Source organism: Vitis riparia, chromosome 19 (genome assembly GCF_004353265.1).
Source record: "Vitis riparia cultivar Riparia Gloire de Montpellier isolate 1030 chromosome 19, EGFV_Vit.rip_1.0, whole genome shotgun sequence".
Lineage (NCBI taxonomy): Eukaryota > Viridiplantae > Streptophyta > Magnoliopsida > Vitales > Vitaceae > Vitis > Vitis riparia.
Genome location: NC_048449.1, coordinates 3,354,059 through 3,372,008, shown reverse-complemented (window position 1 = coordinate 3,372,008; position 17,950 = coordinate 3,354,059). Strand labels below are relative to the sequence as shown.

General features: G+C 36.6%; 3 protein-coding genes and 1 long non-coding RNA gene across 4 annotated transcripts; all 4 read right to left on the bottom strand.

Annotated features, from left to right (window-relative positions):
- Positions 1–818: 818 nt before the first annotated feature.
- On the bottom strand, positions 819–1,457 carry LOC117909543. Its single transcript, XR_004650388.1, has 2 exons — positions 1,339–1,457; positions 819–1,256 (listed from the first exon to the last, which is right to left on the bottom strand). It is a non-coding gene; the product is annotated as an uncharacterized LOC117909543 (long non-coding RNA).
- A 236-nt stretch (positions 1,458–1,693) lies between these two features.
- On the bottom strand, positions 1,694–10,811 carry LOC117909622 (RNA-binding protein 25). Its single transcript, XM_034823700.1, has 8 exons — positions 10,178–10,811; positions 5,770–5,815; positions 5,126–5,175; positions 4,939–4,980; positions 4,052–4,165; positions 2,510–2,588; positions 2,218–2,289; positions 1,694–2,134 (listed from the first exon to the last, which is right to left on the bottom strand). Exons 1-8 carry the CDS (start codon positions 10,714–10,716, stop codon positions 2,087–2,089), a joined length of 990 nt encoding a protein of 329 aa, XP_034679591.1. The 5' UTR covers positions 10,717–10,811; the 3' UTR covers positions 1,694–2,086.
- Positions 10,812–11,562: 751 nt separating this feature from the next.
- LOC117908420 (pentatricopeptide repeat-containing protein At4g21705, mitochondrial-like) lies at positions 11,563–14,797 on the bottom strand. The gene is made up of 2 exons (XM_034821999.1): positions 14,454–14,797; positions 11,563–13,104 (listed from the first exon to the last, which is right to left on the bottom strand). Exons 1-2 carry the CDS (start codon positions 14,721–14,723, stop codon positions 11,860–11,862), a joined length of 1,515 nt encoding a protein of 504 aa, XP_034677890.1. The 5' UTR covers positions 14,724–14,797; the 3' UTR covers positions 11,563–11,859.
- A 1,245-nt stretch (positions 14,798–16,042) lies between these two features.
- LOC117909485 (expansin-A12) lies at positions 16,043–17,358 on the bottom strand. The gene is made up of 3 exons (XM_034823526.1): positions 17,208–17,358; positions 16,819–17,128; positions 16,043–16,518 (listed from the first exon to the last, which is right to left on the bottom strand). The coding sequence occupies exons 1-3, from the start codon at positions 17,356–17,358 to the stop codon at positions 16,206–16,208; spliced, it is 774 nt and encodes a 257-aa protein (XP_034679417.1). The 3' UTR covers positions 16,043–16,205.
- Between the last annotated feature and the right edge of the window lie 592 nt (positions 17,359–17,950).

Here is a 17,950-nt window from a genome sequence, read left to right as displayed (position 1 = left end):
TCAAAAAGCAATAGTCCATAGTATGGGCATCATCCATCATCATCATCATGGATCAGTGGATGGGGGGCAGGGCCGATAGTTTCCATTGCCAATGCCGATGTGAGTGCAAGGAGAAGAAGAAGACGATGGAACAGGCCCCCGTGCCATTACTGCCTCTTTAGAGCTGCCATAAACCCCATAACCTCCCACAGGAGCCGCTTCCTTCGAGCTGCTATGAATCCTAGAACCTCCCACCAGAGCCAGGGTGATCAGAATCAACCAGAGAGACAGTGAGATAGCCATCATTTTCTTCAACGCATTCATGGTGAAAACCAGTGCTAAGCTGCTAAGTATACGGGATATAGTATACAGCACCTTTATATAGATTGACAACCCTCTGGATGAGGTTGGTGCCCACGTAGTATCCCAGTCATGGAGTTTTCTTTCACTTTTTGTAAATAGATAAAAACAGCGTTTCTTCCTATTTGTTTTTTCTAAACATAATTTTTTAAACACTTCCCACCTCATTATCATTGGCAATCTTTATCAAACTTTGTTGAAAGTCTACCGTGACTCATACTCCAATTAAACTTCCCGAAGTTGAGGTGGAATTTGGAATCCATGGGTTAAAGGCTTGTGGGAAGGGATGAGCATGGGATGGGGCAGTCAATCAGAATGTAGTATAATTAATAAGAGATGTGCTTGCCTTGCCTGGCTCAACTTTGGGTCTTATATTTTCAGGCTCAAATAAGGTCAAGTCAACCATCTAGGAATCTTGGCCAGCCTGGCCCTACATTGAGCTGGGACAGTGAAATTCATCAGCATCAACTAGGAAGATGACATGGCAGCCATCCACAAAGAAACTCATGTATTCTAATACCTTCATCAGTGTATTCTACAATAACAGAGCAGTTACTACATACAAGCAGAAAATAGAAATCCTAACCAACTGTACAGGTGTGAATTGGACACGGTGAGAGCGTCAAAGAAGAAACATTCCTGGACAAAGTGGTAGTCAATTTCCACGTGTTTGGTTCGGTCATGCAAAATAGGATTGGCAGCTAAGTACGTGGCTTTGATATCGATACAGAGAATGAGACGACGTCGAGTGGGATTCAGTGGCCCCACTTACTACCCAACGTTACTCTGATTTGGTTCCGGATAGGGATACCACTTTTTGTTTGGATGATGACCAAGAGATCAAATCAGAGCCAAGAAATAGGCAGTAGCCACTGGTGCTGCGCCTTGTCATTGGTGCAGGATGCCCAGCCGGTTTACTTAAATCAGAATAGCAGTCAAAGTTGTTGTCATATTTTCGAGTTTTTTAAAAGGTAAACCTTATAAAAAATGGGTACTTACTATTTACTACGTGGGCAGATGTGAGCCACACGTTCTCTTTTTCTTCCTTCCAGCGCGTTCTTTGATGCGGCCGTTTCCTATATCCTGCTTCCTTTGATTTTGGCTAAAATATTATGAATAAGAAGCGCGCGCACATATATATTTAAATATTTTTTTTAAATTATTATATATATATAAATAATTTTGCTATGATTGTGAAAATTTAGTGCTTTAACTCTACTTTTCCTATTAGTGCTCTTTCTTTTTTCTTAATCCCACCAAACCCCTCTCTTCATCATGGATCAGAACCGGGCCCTGTACCTTTCCCCACGTTGGTGTTTTCAAATATAAGATTAGACTAATATAGATTCAGCTATAAGTCACAACAATCATAATTGTTAAATCATAAAACGATTAGGCTAACATAGATTCAGTTACATGTCATGACAAATTAACATGCTGTAGAACCCAGAAAAAAGAATACAGACACTATCTCTTCTAATAAGCGGTTAAGCCCGAAGGAGCAATTGAAATCAGTATTTCATGTGGCACGGAAGCAGTTAAAACAAAACTGGGAAAGGAGCACCAAAATAGTCGAACCTAGAACATAAGTTTGAACCCTGCTGTATTTTCTATGTAGGAGGAAAGAAGTCAAAATAGATCCCCTTAGTGAGCCTAACAGAAGGGATCCATACAAACCTTACATCCCAATGCAAGGTGTTCCAAGCATGACGGAATTTCCATCCCAAGACTATGGCCAGCTGCTCTTTCACATAGCAACATCTGGGTCCAATCTTCTCTGGATGGCAGCTGCAGCCTATTGATAGAAATGGGCACGGAATAAGAACAATAAGCAGAAATGATTGGAAATCACTCCAAGAATTGGGTGATTGAGCTCACCTCAGAGTTGCCAACTTTGTACTGGTAAGCCATCTCTTCCCTGAGCTGAGCTTGCTCTTTCATTGCCTGTGCCTGGGAGTTCAAATGAAATAACAGAGATGAGAAATCATAATTGCCAGCGGGAGTTTTTATCAGAAGCAAAATATAGTTTTCTTTTTTTGTCAACATTGGAACTTAAACCTGAACCTCCCATAAACCCACCCCAGCCCTTTACCATTGATCCAGGCCTCAAGGGCCAGAAGCAAGATATAGTTATATCTGGAGCCTGGAGGAATATTGAGTAAAAACTAACCATTCCACTCTGCATAGAGCGTTTTAATTCTTCCACTTGTGCTTCCTTGTACCTTTCACGTTCTCGTTGCAGTTCTAACCTGAAAAGTGGATGAAACTACATGATAAACCCAAAAATGTAATAGTTGTAAAGGTTTGGGAAAACAGACCCAGTCCAGGCAAGGAAGTTTACAATAAAATTTTACATGCCTAGGCTATTCAAAAGAAAGTTTTTCGCTCCCAGTGAAAATAAGTGAAATAAAATTCCAAATTCCAACTGAATCATGTCTAGAGAAGGACCTAGATGATTGCTTTAAGAGATTACAATGTTATAAATTTTACAACTAAAATATCCCTCAACTGAGTTTTTTGACAGAAACTTAGTTACTTTTATGAGAAACAGCGCAGACTTGAGGACCTCACACCTTGAAGTTTGTGTTTTCAATTTTCCATGAGGCTTGCATTGAAATGAGCCTCAAGGAATAAGGCCTGAATGTTGCCTGGAAGCAAAATTAATTGGATATATATATAACCTATAAAACAATATCTCTCTGCTCCCCCTTATTTACCCCCTTAATGGGCATATAACCTGTAGAAGGGTATTGACAGAGGGAAAATATTATTCTGAAGACACTAGCACATATAAACAGTTAGGAAGTAATATTTATAACATAAACTGGTCAAAATTATTTTAGATAAGGGTAATGCACAATTAATAGAAACAAAGTTTAACAGAATTCTTTGCTTGCAGGGTAGAGAAAACTATCCTGTACATTTTGATCAATTCGTTTTTCCCAGTATTTAAAAAATAAAAGTAAACAAGTAATTTCTTCATCCCCTTGTATGTTCACACAAAGCTGACTGGAGACCCCTTTAAAGGGAATATAATTTTTCACATAAGACATTGTAAAACCAAACCTAACCTCAGAAAGAACTGTTTCCTGCTTTATAAAACAAGAGGCATCCAATTCAGCAACCTTTCACAATTTCAGGATCAAGGTTAAGAATGGGATAAGAAAAAGCAATTCCTTTACCATGTTATGCAAAGTGCCCTCTCATCAAGGATAGGGAGAACGGCGTTCAACAGAAAACTAAAAAAGCAAATTAAATGTTAATCAACAAATCATACGAAGCGCCAAGCGTTGGTACTTCGCGAAGAGTTCCCAGGCACACTCTTACCATTTTTTATTACTTCAAAGAGTACCATTGTTCAAATGTTCAGTATTTTAACTTGAACCAATGACCAACATGAGCAAATAGAAAGCAAGTGAACACAAAAACCCCACTGAAAATTTAGATACACTGAAGAAAGTATTTATGAAACCATAGATGTACTGAAGAAAACATAGATATAACTTGAACCAAAGACCAACATAAACTCATAGAAAGCAAGTGATCACAAAAATCCCACTGAAAGCATAGATGTACTCGAGACAATATTTATGAAACAATATCTGAAAGCATGAATCCTCCTCTTAGCATCTTTTCTTCAGATGACAATATGGTACCAGATTACTTTCAACTTTATAATAATTCAAAGAATGCAGCATGCACTAGAACATACCGTCGTTGTTCTTCATCATTGAATACAGTACGTTCAGTTACCAGAGCTTTCTTGGAACCTTTTTTCATTTCCCTTTCCATCTTTCGTCTATAATAAGCATCAATATTATAATATCTGCAACCACAAACATTGAAACAAATTTTTGTCATCTGTGACATCGTATGTGTTGATTTATACCTTCAGAATATGTTCATGTGCATCATACAGATCGTCATATCGAGATGAGTAGCAAATATGGGGATAAAAGATTTTTGCTTTTCTGTAAACACACAAGAAAAAAGAGGTGAACATTCCCCACAAGATAATTTAATATATCAAGAGGAGACTCTATTGTGTTATAAAGATGACCCCAACAGCAGGTGTGTGAATAGGCAAAGGTTGTGAATCAGCTGTAGTTTAAAGAGAGTAAAGGATGTAGAAGAGATGATTTTTGCTACTGGCCTTAATGAAACTGCATATACCAGTACCATGCTTAAATTCTTAGGTTGAAGAACATGAGATCAGTTGGCATCAATTTGAGGGGGAACATGGAATAAATGGAAATTTGACAGAGTTGCCCTATGGTGTGGACTACTAGCAAACAACATATCATTTGGTATTGATTCACATCTAAATGGATTTGATTAGGATGCAGCTTAATAGAAGAATATTCTGGTGTTACATCCTTGTGGATTTATTAGATTTGATATCTTTGATACTAGTTCGAATTCACATTTTCTCAATCATGTAATCTGTTTAAACCCATTTTGGGTATTGCCATTGCCATTCAGTCATTCCAGATATTTCTTATTTCAAACCAGATGTTATTCTTTGAAAGGCCAACAAACACAAACTCTTTAATACAGAATGAAAAAAAAAACATGTGAAACAGTGCTGGAGAGCCTTACTTTTTGGAAGCAAAGGTAGCTGTGTTATGGTCCTCCATAAATCTGTACACAGAGTAACACAGTTTGATATTAGATAGTCTTAATTTAAAATAGAATTTTCTTATCTGAAGTTCACATATCTTAACTAATATTTCAGGAATGCTTTTTAATGAAAAGCACCCTGAATGCAATCAACAGCTACGCTTACTCTTTGAACATCTGCTTCTCCTCCCAGTTAGGCAGACTCTCCAGGTTCACCTGTGAAACAATCACAAGAATTATTGTACGTTGATATTCTCCAAATCATTTGCAAAACCTGAAGAATTGATTGATGATAAAGCAGATCTCCTAAGAGACCTTACCATGAAACCATATCAATCTTACAAAAAAAATTATATCCAGTTTGCTGAGGCCAAAATCAGATTGCAATTTTCAGAATCAAGACAAAAGACATAATAATTAATGCCAGTTATAAAGATAAGGAAAGGGCTAGCAAGAGAACCACTTTTGGTCTCCTACGCTCTGTTAAAATCAAATTTTATAACTTGCATTTGATGCACGTGCCACATCATTGTGTGGACACCCATAAGTGGGTCTGATTTCCAAAATTTCACAACTAAAATCAACGGGACTTGTGCACACACAACTCTTGAGGTTTCAAAGTGTTTCCTCATAGTTCGTCAATCAATATGTGTGATCAATAAACATACGAATTGAGAAAAAGTCCACATCTTAATGTAAGAAAGGATGCATTCCAGGACATCACTATTCACGAAGTTCACATCTTTATGTTCCCCACAGAGAACATGTTTTTGGTATCATAAGAGGTAAGCAGACAGCAAAGTAGAATACCTGTTTTATTTCAGCCAACCATGCAGTAAATTCTGGTCGTTTATTCCTACAAAAGGTAGATGATCAGATATGAATGAGAACTGAAAATGGAGGTTATTTACAAAAAAATAAATAAATAAATAAATAACAACAATTTTCAAGCCAAGGATATGTGAGAGACTTACTACTGAACAGAAAAGATAGGTTTGATAGCTCTATGTTCTAAGAATCTCACTTATGAGGGAAAAAATTATTCATGCTCGGAAATTTAGCTTATCAAAGAAAAAGAACCATCAGACTTACCCACCCTCATCTAGTACCCAACCGATAAAAAAAGTCGATTAAAGATAAAGGACCTACGTCTATAAACAACTTAGTCCAAGATCAATAACTACAAACAAACAAAAAAAAAATCATTTGCGGCGTATACTCCCTGTGTACTTTGCGGCGTTTGCCTTTGCTAATATATGTGTGTTTACTTATCGAAAAAAAAATAACTACAAACAAACAAAAAAAAAAATCATTCTTTAAACAGAAAACGCCTCTTTTTTTAACGCAATCATGTTTCTTTCCTTCCAAACCATCCAAAAGAGACGGTTTTAAGTATTGCATGTCTTTTTTAATTCTTATTATCTCAGGGAGAGCGTGAGGTTCTCCAATTTGAAGCTGCTGCAATCAAGGATTTTCTGAAAGGTTTTTGATGGTTCTTGACCCTTTTCAGTTAGTATGGTAAGTTGACAAGAGTGTCCAAGGAAGATAGAGCTTTACCAAAGCTGCCAATAGGTTGGATTCAGGAAACTAAGTGCTTGTAACATGAAAAAAAATACCTTCATATAGAAATTCAGGTGTTGTGCACCCAATCCACCACTTGGGAATCCAAGGGTCAGAATAACAAACTGAAAAAGTAATTAAGCCTTTAGAGATTTTTTTTTTTTTTTTTGATAACCGAAGAACCTTTCATGGTCACGCCCTTAGGACTCTCTATGAGGGACCCAAAACTCAAAGTGTTGACCACCCCACAACAACCAGTACTTAGTAAATTTAGGGTATCATTAATGACAGGATTTAAACCCAAGACCATGTGCCACTTATTGAGAACACACTTCCTAGTGTTCACCTTGACCAACTGACTTTTAGAGATATCACCTTGTTGAACATAGGAGCACATAGACATGGAAGTGTTCATTTGGTCTAGTAAGCACTTTAATATTTCGGGTAGTTCCTCCTCATTAGATCCTCCAAACCCTTGACCACCCATAGAAGTTTCTTCCTTCTTGTTATCCACTAAAAAATCCTGATTTTGTCTCTGGCCAGACTGCTCTCGTCTTCCATCATTTTTCCCAATGGAAGAGGGCTTTCCATGAATCTTCCAATAGGTCTCTTGTGTATGTTGAGGTTTGGTACAAAACTCACACCACCTAGTGCTATTTTCATTCAATCATTCGATCTCCTCCCTCCTTACTTCTCAGTTGTATAATAATTATTGGATTTGGGAATTGCAAGAGCCAAATTCTCAATGTATGGTTTTTCCAACATCACAATCCAACGACTCTCTTCTGCACGTACATAGGCAAATGCTTCTTTCATTGAGGGAAAAGGTTCTTTTCCTAGAACTTGAACCCTTGATCTAGTTCAGGATTTAAACCAGCCAGGAACGCAAAATTCCTGTCTTCTTCAATCAACTTCTGCAGTTGAACAGAAACAGATTCCATTATGAACCGTTGATAGTGGTCCAGTTCTAGTCATAAGCCTTCTAGTGTATCATAATACTCCGTCACAGATAACAACTATTGCTTCATACAGTGAATTTAATTCTTTAAGTCATAAACTTGAGCCTTTATCCCCACCTTTGAATATGAATGAGTCATAGCTTCCCAAATCTCCTTAGCCGTTGAAAGGAAGGGAAGTGTTTTGCTGATTTTTGGTTGTATAGAATGAAGCAACCAAGGCATGATCATGGAATTTTCAGCTTCCCAAGTCTCAAACTTAGGATTATCATCCTTAGGAATGGGAACTTTCTCTAACAAATCGCCCATCTTCTTTTTGCTTTTAATGAATAACTTGGCAGATTGTGACCATCCAAGACAAGTGTGGCCATTGAGTTTGCAGGTCGTGATTTGGGAATCAGGATTTTCAGTAGGAAAAGTAAGGGTCACTGACTGACTGTGGTTTGGGAAGAAGATAAATTGATCATGAGTTTGGACAAGGTGATAAACAACAGCAAGGACTACAGAAAAGGAAGTTAAAATATTAATGCCATAGGTTTTAGTAAAAAATTTCTAGGTAACAAAAACTAGAAATCTGAGAGAGATACTAGGCAATTGAGGCCAAGTTTTTCCAAGGGAAAATCTAGATAATGCAGATCAAAGATAAGAAAAGAAAGTCTTCAAATGAAGTAAGAGTAAGAGGGTGATGAAGGCCACCAGATTCTACCATAGAATAGCCCACACCACTCCCCCCATCCAACAAAAAAGGAAAAAAAACACCCTTAGAGCATAACTCTAACCAGCTCTAATACCATGCGGAGAAATTTAAATTTTATTCATACAAATACCAAGATTACAATAGGGATATACATACAGCTCTATGAAATTATTCTAGGAAACTATCAAATTAGTCTGGCCACCATTCTAGGAAAATTATTGGCCTACATATTAGCCTGCATATTTATAGCAATAATACAATTAGGAAAGAACTATCAACCTGCATATTTACAGCCTACACATCAGCTTCTTCAACAATTGGGTCATGGCTAAACTACAAAGATGTTAATTTCTCTATATCAACTACCTCAGGCTCAAATATTACAAGTAAATTAGCTTACTAGACATGCACTACACTCATTTAGAAATATACTTGTAACAGAGAAACAGAGGATGAAGACATCCAATGGAACTCTTCATAAACTATAAACATCTTCTTATCTTTGTCAGAAACTCCTCTCAGACATGCGTCCTGACACATATGTCACACCTAAACCCATGACATATTTTGTTCAACATGTTCTCCACACACATCAGAGTGCCAAGATAACAAGAGGAATGTAAGCAGATGTGAGAGAGAGAGAGAGCAGACCAACACGCTCAGAGCATTTTCACTAACTTTACAGGTAAAAACATACTTCAACCTGAAAGGGCTCTTTAAAAGACTGGAGTTTGCAATCATATTAAAAGGGAAAAAATTGTTAGAAAACAATTAAAAATGAATAATTCCACATCCAATTAAAACATAATTTGGTATCAACAAAGCCTTCCTCTTTAAAGCATTGCTTACCAATGCCATCCAGCAAATGAGAAATGTTTAAGAGACTCTAACTTAAGGCATTGCCTCAATCAGCTAAAGGGAACCCCAGATCACATCCCCAAATTCAGAAGGAAACAGATAAAGAATGACAATCAATTCTCATTGACTAAGCTGATTGGAGTTCAATCTTACATTTATGGGACAGCCTAAGCTATCAATTTAAAACTACAGCAGATGGGGAAGGACAAAAATTTGAAACTACCCCTACCTCCCTATTTGGTTTTGGAGGAAACTATGGACTAGAAATTTCTAAAACTTAAGCTGTCCATTATTTTGGGATTAAAATAATGAAAAGCTCAACTCGTTTTTTCTTTTAAAGATAATGACAAATTTATTCTCAAAAAGTAAATTAAAAGTTCAGCTCTGTTAATCCAACCAGTTCTATTTTATTTGCTCACATGACTAAGGATTTTTAACTCCTCATGTCCCAAAGTATGCAAAACCGCGAAATTTGAATTCCTTATCCTAATTCTTCTCAGCAATCAAACAGAATATAATTTACAGAAAACAAAAAAGAACAAATCCAAGACATTTCTATTCCTTTCCTACATTTTCCTAGAAACTAAGAAGTGCACATTGAAAAGAAAAGAACAAATAAGAACACTGGTTCAATAAATTTTCCTTGTTTTGCAACATTTTCAGAGAAACGAAAACAGACTACAATTAAAATTTACAAGACAGTTAATAACAAAAAAAAAAACATGATTAAAAATACAACATATAACAACAAAGAAAATCTTCCTACATTTTCTCTGCAAGGAAATGAAGTAAGAAATACAACACAACCAATATTTCAGTTCCTTTATTTTTCCCCATTTTCCTGCTGATAATATACAGCATAACTAAGATATACCGCATTATAAATGACACTAGGATTCAAAATTAAATTCTTTCCTATTTCCTACATTTTCTTGGCGACCAAGCAGCTGATGGCTAAACATGTAAAACAAGTGACTTCCAAATTGAACAGATTTGCTCTTTCTTTTCTCACACATCCTCAGAAACCAATCACCAATAACATAGATAGACATATTCCATACATATAACACTACAACATTCAAAATAGATAAACCTAACGACCAAAAAGCAAAACTGAAGCAAGAGAATAAAAAACCAAAACCCTTACCACATATCTGATTCTCGAATAATCCCATACTTTCCCCACGAATTCGTCACCGCTCCCTTCTTTGCCCCCTCCTTCTCCTTCTTCTTCTTCTTCTTCTTTTTCCTCCTCTCCTCCTCTTTCTCTCTCTTCCTCCTCCTCTTATCCTTCTCCCTCCTCCGCCTCTTCCTCTCCCTCTCTTCCTCTCGCTCCCTCCTCCTCTTCCTCTCCCTCCTCTTCCTCCGCCTCCTCTCCTCCTCACTCTCCGATTCTGACCCCGACTCCGACTCCGAACTCCCCGTTACAGATTCAGACGCGGAATCTGAAACCGAATGAGAATCCTTCGAATCGGCATCAGATGAAGGAGACGAATCCTCGTCGCTGTAACGCTTCCGTGATTTCCTCTTGGAGTTCCGCTTGGTTTTCTTGGTGGAGTTATGGTTTCTCTCTTCTTCGGAACCGGAATAGGAATTTTCTCGCGGTTTCCTTTTGGGTTTCCTCTCGTTTTCCTCTTCTTTCTCGGAGATTTCTCTCCTCTCATCTCCGTTTCGATCCTTCGCCATTTTCGCTTACCTCAGGTTTCTGATATTGAAATGACCTACACTCTCAGTAGCTTCTGGTCGTGAGTTCCTAACTTATAACAGGAACATGTTTTGGTAACAAGCAACCAAGAAAAAATAGGACTTTGTTTGGGAATCCAAATATTTTCATGTTTTTAATGTTTTTAAATATATTTAAAAAATAATTTTTGTATATAATACTTTATCTCAATTATTTTTTAAAATAATTAAAAATAATTATTTTAAAAATATTTGTCTGGTTTTCCTTATTTTTGCCTGAATAAAAAACTGTCCCTAAAACAATTTTGTTCTCAATTTTTCATCTATTATTTAGACATTTTGGAAAATTTGAGAATAATTAAGGATAAAATTGTCATTACAGGTTCATCTGTGAAACCCATTTTTCCCTTTTTCAAAAATTAAATGACCAAAATATCTTTTTTATTTTTTATTCTTTTAACCTACGTGTCGGTGCTGAACTCACCTCATCCCTTTTCTATTTTCTCATATTTTCTTTCCTTTCTTTTTCTTACCCTTCATCTTTGAGAAAGACTGAAAACACATTTAGTAATTTATTTTTTGACAAAAAATAATTTTTTAAAAACTTATTCTGAAAATAAAATACTACAAATAAAAATTAATTTCTAAAAATATTTGAAAACAAAAAAAATAGATTGAGAATATTCTAAGTTTCAAAACAGATTTTGATTCTGAATGAACTATTTTTGAAAACTGTTTTCAAACCAAACAGGCCAAGGCTTTCATCCACCTTCTTAGGCTAACTGCTTAACCCCAACTCCTACCATATCCACTTGCAATGCTATTTCTTACCATGCCAACCAAAAATCAAGCAGAAGAAAAATTAACATGGGCATTTATAAAACCAATTAACAGGTTCCATCTGTAAGGTAAACTGAATCTTCCACCCATCAGGCAGATAAAGATTGGAGAAGATGAGAAATCATCATAAAACCAAGTAAATGATCATTACAGAGCTCAAACATCCGTAGGCTCAAGAGGGATCTTCCCAAATATACAGTAGGAGTACTTTGGACTTCTTCTCTAACACCGTTACCCCAGCCTGAGCACTGAATTGCAGCACAGTAATGAAGGAATGAAGGTGTATCACCCATGAAACCTACCTGATCACTCGGCTTTGTCGTGCTTTAAGTTAAGGATCTTCCTTGTTTCTTCATCTTCATCGATGTTATCAGCTTTCATGCTGTCTAAAATTCCATCCACTTCCTTCCCAGCTCTGATACTTGCTCTAATCTGTGCATGATATATTTCCCTATCCATTGGAATCACTGCCTTCAAGGCGCTCACAACAGTCTCTACTTCTTCAACATCTCTGTTATCACCAAGCCAGCTCAATATGCTTGAAATCACTTTAGGTTTGGGCCTCCACCCTTTGTTTTCTGCAAGCACAGCTATGGCTTCCTTCATGCACTCAAAGGCCTTCTCCATATTCTGCTTTTCAATATAGCCTGCTGCAACAATACTCCAACTGTTTGGAGTTGGAGTCTTCCCTTTCTCAATGATGTCCCTAAGCATTGATTCAGCTTTTTCAATTAACCCCTTCTGGTAGAACCCAATAAGAAGTGTATTAGGCACTCGAAAATCATAACAGTTGCCAGATGACTCCCACTCCTTGAGCAAGGCCTCAGTGTCTTCGAGCTCACCAAGTTTTACTAAAGATCCCAGCATGGTTATATAATCTCGATTAATTAGCTTCTTAGAAGCAGTTTTTCTACGCTCCCACAATCTCATCATCTCAGCTTTACTCCCGAAACTCGCATATAGTGAAATCAAATGATTGTAGCCAAGTGGATCTTTATGTAACTTTGTTTCAGCTTTCTTCAGAAAAATGAGTGCCTTCTCATTAAGACCCGCTTTTATGTAGAAATTAGCCACCATGGAATAAGTCATCCAGTCTATGCGAATATGGGATTTGCTCTCCATTTCTTCAAGGATCTTCTCCATGCTGTTCAGATCAGATCGTGCTCCATAAGAGTTTATGCAGAGTCTATAACTGAAGTTATCAGGGGATATACCATTCTCCTGCATCTCTGACAACACATCAGGGATTTTCTCAAACTGGTCGGTATTTATATAGAGGCACATAAGGCCATTGTAGGGGAGAGGAGTGGAAGCAAAACCCAACTCCTTCATCTTCTGCAAATGGGAGAGAGACTTATCAACGACACGTTCTCTGACATAACAGTTCAGCAGAGCGCCATACATTTTGTCAATTTTCTCTTCAGCACTCATGTTATTAAAGTAGTTCTCAGCAGATTCCAGCCCACGGACCTGACCAATCAGATCCAACTGCACAGCACGAGCACTTGGTGAAAATGGACAGAGCTCCTTGCTACTCATCCACTCTGAAACCTTAAAAAAAAACAAAAAGAAAAAGGAAGCCAACAACGAAGAAAGATCAGGAAAAAAAAACATAACTAGAGAGCTGAAGGTTGAAATTTGGGATTCGGAAGTTATCTAGTAAATAAAACACTTCACTATTTGGAGTTAAGACAAAAATAGCATGAAAAAAGTCAATGCACTTGCATAACAATGAAATTTAACAAGAACATTGGGAAAAACAGAGGACATGGAAAAATGGCAATGAGTTTGAGGCTCCTTTTTCCCCTTCAGTTGCATTTTCTCTCCCTTTCTATATATATATAGATGAAAAGGCATCTCAAACATTGATCGAGCATGGAAAGAAGATACATAAGTGTGAATTGGGAGCATGGTAGTGTTCATTAATATATGATTCGAGGGCGTCAGACATAAACACAATAATGGTGCTAACATATACATAAACACATGTGTCAGACAAAGAACTGCATAAGACATAGAGAGGCCCAAATGTTAGATTCAGGATTTCCACAAAGAATAACATTTTTCTATTTTGCAAATCAGAACAGCATAAACCACCAGATTTGGATTTTTCTTTTCTCCTCTCTCTTCCCCAGTATACACCTATTCAAATCAGAAACCTCAATCAAATTCACTAATTCCAAAGCGGATATTTTTGTAAACAGCATCCTTCACCGCTTGACAGACCAAAACAACAAAGATCAGAGTGATTTTCTCAGCAACCAAGCAGACATTCAAATAACAAACCCCAATTAAATTCACAATTTTCACGAGAAACCAAAACAAAATAAGCCTACATAACTCGGATTTCCTCAACAACCAAACAGGCACTTATTCAAATTACAAACCTCAATGAATTCACACCTTTCACAAAGTGGCATTTTTGTATAGAACGCTTTTTCCCATTTAAATAACCAAAACAACACACACCACTATATTCATAATTTTCTCAGCCAGCCACTTATTCAAATCACTAACCTCAATCAAATTCACCTCTTCTACGAAGTGGGCATTTTTCTGACCAACACCCATTTCCATTTTTTTTAAAGCATAAACAGGGACTTATTCAAGCTACAAACCTCAATCAAATTCATCATTTTCAACAGGTGGGCATTTTAAAAACCAACATCCTTTCCATTCGCAAAACGAAAACAACAAAAACCAACGCACTCACAATTTTCTTAGCAACCAAACACAGATTTACGGATAAATCACAAACCTCAATTAAATTCACTACTTTCACAAAGTGGGCATTTCTGCAACCAACAACGATTTCCACTTAACAAATCAATCACCATAAAACACTAAAACCAAAATTTCTTCAGCAACCAAACAGAGATTTACAGATAAAAATCACAAACCTCCAAGGCCTGCGCGTAGCGCTTCCGGGAGCGGAGATCGCGAATAATGCGGTCAAGCTCGACGTCTCTGACCTTTTTCCCCTCCTCCACCCATTGATCAAGCACTGGAACAAGACTCAAATTGGGGGTACCGAGAGGGCTGATTCGGGAATAGAGGTTTATATTGGCAAACCTTCCAGTGTAAACTGATCTGACCGAGCACACATTGGAAATGAGGGTTTGAGAGACGTGAGGGTTTGATTTGAGTCTGTTGAAGATGGATGAAGCCATTTGAGGGATTCTGTTGCTCGGAAGTGACTGTGGAAATGTGGAGAAATTTCGGAGGGTTTAGGACTAGGGTTTAACGTTTTCAAAGTATCAGTGGAAAGTGATACAGGCAAGACAAATTGAGTAGATCCAAGGCACCATTGCAAAATATGGGCCTTATGGCCCAATTTCAATGTTTCACCACCATGTTTAGAAAACATGGGCCTTCTAGCCCAATTGCAATATTTTCATCATTTATTTGCTAAACAAATAATCAATATCTTAGTCTTAATAATGTTTTAGATTTTTAAATTTAAATTATATTTGGAATATATAGGACTTAATATTGACAAGAATGTCAAAAGAAGTATTTCAAAAATGTATCACTCCAATTAGAACTATTCTCTATTTTTTAAAAAAAAATAAAAAGAATAAAGCTAACTAAAAAACGAAAAATAATAATTATTATTATAAATAAGTTCATCATTTTCATTTAAAAATAAAAAATAAAAACAGATGAATATGTTTTTCAAATGAAATAAGCTTTGCTTTTAAGTCATGTTTAAAATACTATAATAGAGAACGATGATAAGAATCAATTACACTTCTCGTCGATTAACATGCTTAGATTTTTTTTAGAATGAGAATAAGAATTAAATCATAAAAACGAAATCCCGTTTTCATCATAATTTTGATTTCTTTCTTCACAATAGTATTATGATCCACCCCTATTTTTTTCCCCCATTTTTTAAATTCTAAACACACCCTGATATGAAAATAAACAATGAATTTGAACTTCAATATATTATCGGGATAGACATGAAATAATTTATATAATGAACTTTACTTAAATTGAAAATTTTAGCATTTTGTATAGGGTCCGGTAAGAATGAGATTTGGTTTTTATGAATAATTTAAAAAATAATTTAAACATATTGATAATTTAAACATAATGTTTCACCACCATGTTTAGTAAGATGACTTGAACCAACAATTTCCTGTCAAATCAAGTTTTAATACAATGTTAAACTATTAACTTTCTTAAAAGTTTAAACTTATAGGATTTAGACTCAATATACATATCATGTTTCTTAACACTTAATTCAAATACTAATTTAAGTACTAAGTTAACATAACTGTATCGATTTAACTTGGACTAAACCCTCGATAAGTGTAATTAATTTTTTTTTATTGAAGTCAAAATTATTACCCATAATGTTGATGGTTAGCATCATAATTCAATCCACTATTCTTTTGTATTCAATTTATTCATTATTAATGTTGAATCAAGTTACAACAATTCCATGGCTCCCATTCTTTTGTGAGCCATGCATGCATGAAAGTATTAAAAAACAATCACAACATTAATGTTAGAAACAAAATGATCAGAGCATATAAAATAAAATAAAAAATAGTTGCAGAGTCATCAAATAATACGTCTCTGAACCAATTAAACAAAATCAAAATGCTTCATCCTCATCGCCATGATAGGGTCTGCAAATTCTGCTAAGTGAACTGATTCTCTGAAGCAAAAGTCTGTCCAAAGCTCCATGTTGAAGGCACGACGTTATAGAATTCCAGTGTCTTTCCATCGACCAAAGTGAGCTTGAAGGAAAGGTTTTGGCTCCTAAGATCCACGCTGCTCTGCCAGTTTGCACCCCAGTTTCTGTGCATGGCCACCCATGTCCCCGTCCTCGACCCTCTTATCCACGCCGCCCTCACGTCTCCGCTACCGCCCACGTTCGAGATCATCACCATGTTGAAGTTCGATTGTCCCTTCAATGTGAAATGGACTCCGCCCCTCCTTTTACATGATATCCTTCATATATCAAAAATAGAATTATATGTAATTATAATTATAAAGTTTTACCGTCACACCACCGATAAAATTTGAATTTATATCCAACAAACAAATAAGAGGAATATAAATTGTGGAGAAGGGTAGAACCGAGATCTCCCGTCAAATCAAACTCTGACATCATATTTAACTACCGATTTTTTCAAAAGTTTTAAGTTCAAAGAATTTAAGTTCAATATAGATATCATATTCCTCCACGATGCCATTATAATTCATAAACATCTAGCTATGTGATAATTGTATCCTTTTCTTTTAGCTCACCTTTTGTAGAGTACTGGAACTATGCCTTCGTTGCCCTGTCTAGCCATGCGAAGGAAGGCGGGCATGGACATGTCGAAATGCTGACGAGGAGGATCACACCAGCCGCCGTTGTTGTTGGAAGGGCAGAAGTTGGTGGCGGTGATAGTGACAGTGGCGCGGCGGAGACACCACTTGGGGTCGAGCCAGTAGTTGCACATGACCAGGTAGCAGGCGCCGCAGGCCTCGCCTTGTCTAAACAACGCGCCACTCACTGCTGCTGTGTTGACTCCAAACCCAGCATGGACTGTGTTATCATATCCGCAAGCTCCTCCTACAAAATAACAATCACAATTTATTTTGGATTATATTCAAAAGAAAAAAAAAAGAGCCCATAATTAATCTAAACTCACCAAGGGTGGAGGGGCTTTGATTGGCCCCATAAAAAGTGGCATGAGCGTCGAACCACCCATCGGCCAACCCATGACCAATCCCCTCCAAAACCACACTAACAACAAAGAAAAATCGCCAAAGAAAATGAGAAGAAAAGTGAATTGGAAACATTTTCTCATCAACCAAACACATACCAACAAAGCTCAAAACAAACTGCAGATTTATACTATCATTTACGCGCTTGTCGGTGAATATAAAAAAAAATCCATTAATTATTGTTCCAAAAGGAAAATAAATCAATATTTTTCAAACGCGTTTTTTTCTTTCTTTTTAATAACAATGAGAGCTGAGGGTACGGAAGATTTGTACGGTTTGGGGTGAGAGTTGAGCAGGTGCATGTGAGGCCGAGTGGTATGTGCCTATGACTTTAATGCCATGTGTCGTGTCGGTGAGTTATTGGCTCAGCACATTTAAAGAATGAAGATTTGTGAAAGTTTAATTATCCATAAGTGTGGGGACAAGCTATTGATGCCATTCTTAAATTAATTTGAAGTTCTAAGATTGATTTGGTTTTAATGCTAGTAGTACGTACAAGAATTTGGAGTTCCATGTATAGCTTTATTTTCTTAATTACTAAATAGATTGAAAATGGTATTTTAAACTTGAATATGTGATCATGTTGGAAAGCAATGTAATTATATCGGTAATTTAATGATATTTAAAAACAATTCATAATGGGGAATGTGCTTATGAGGTCGTGTTT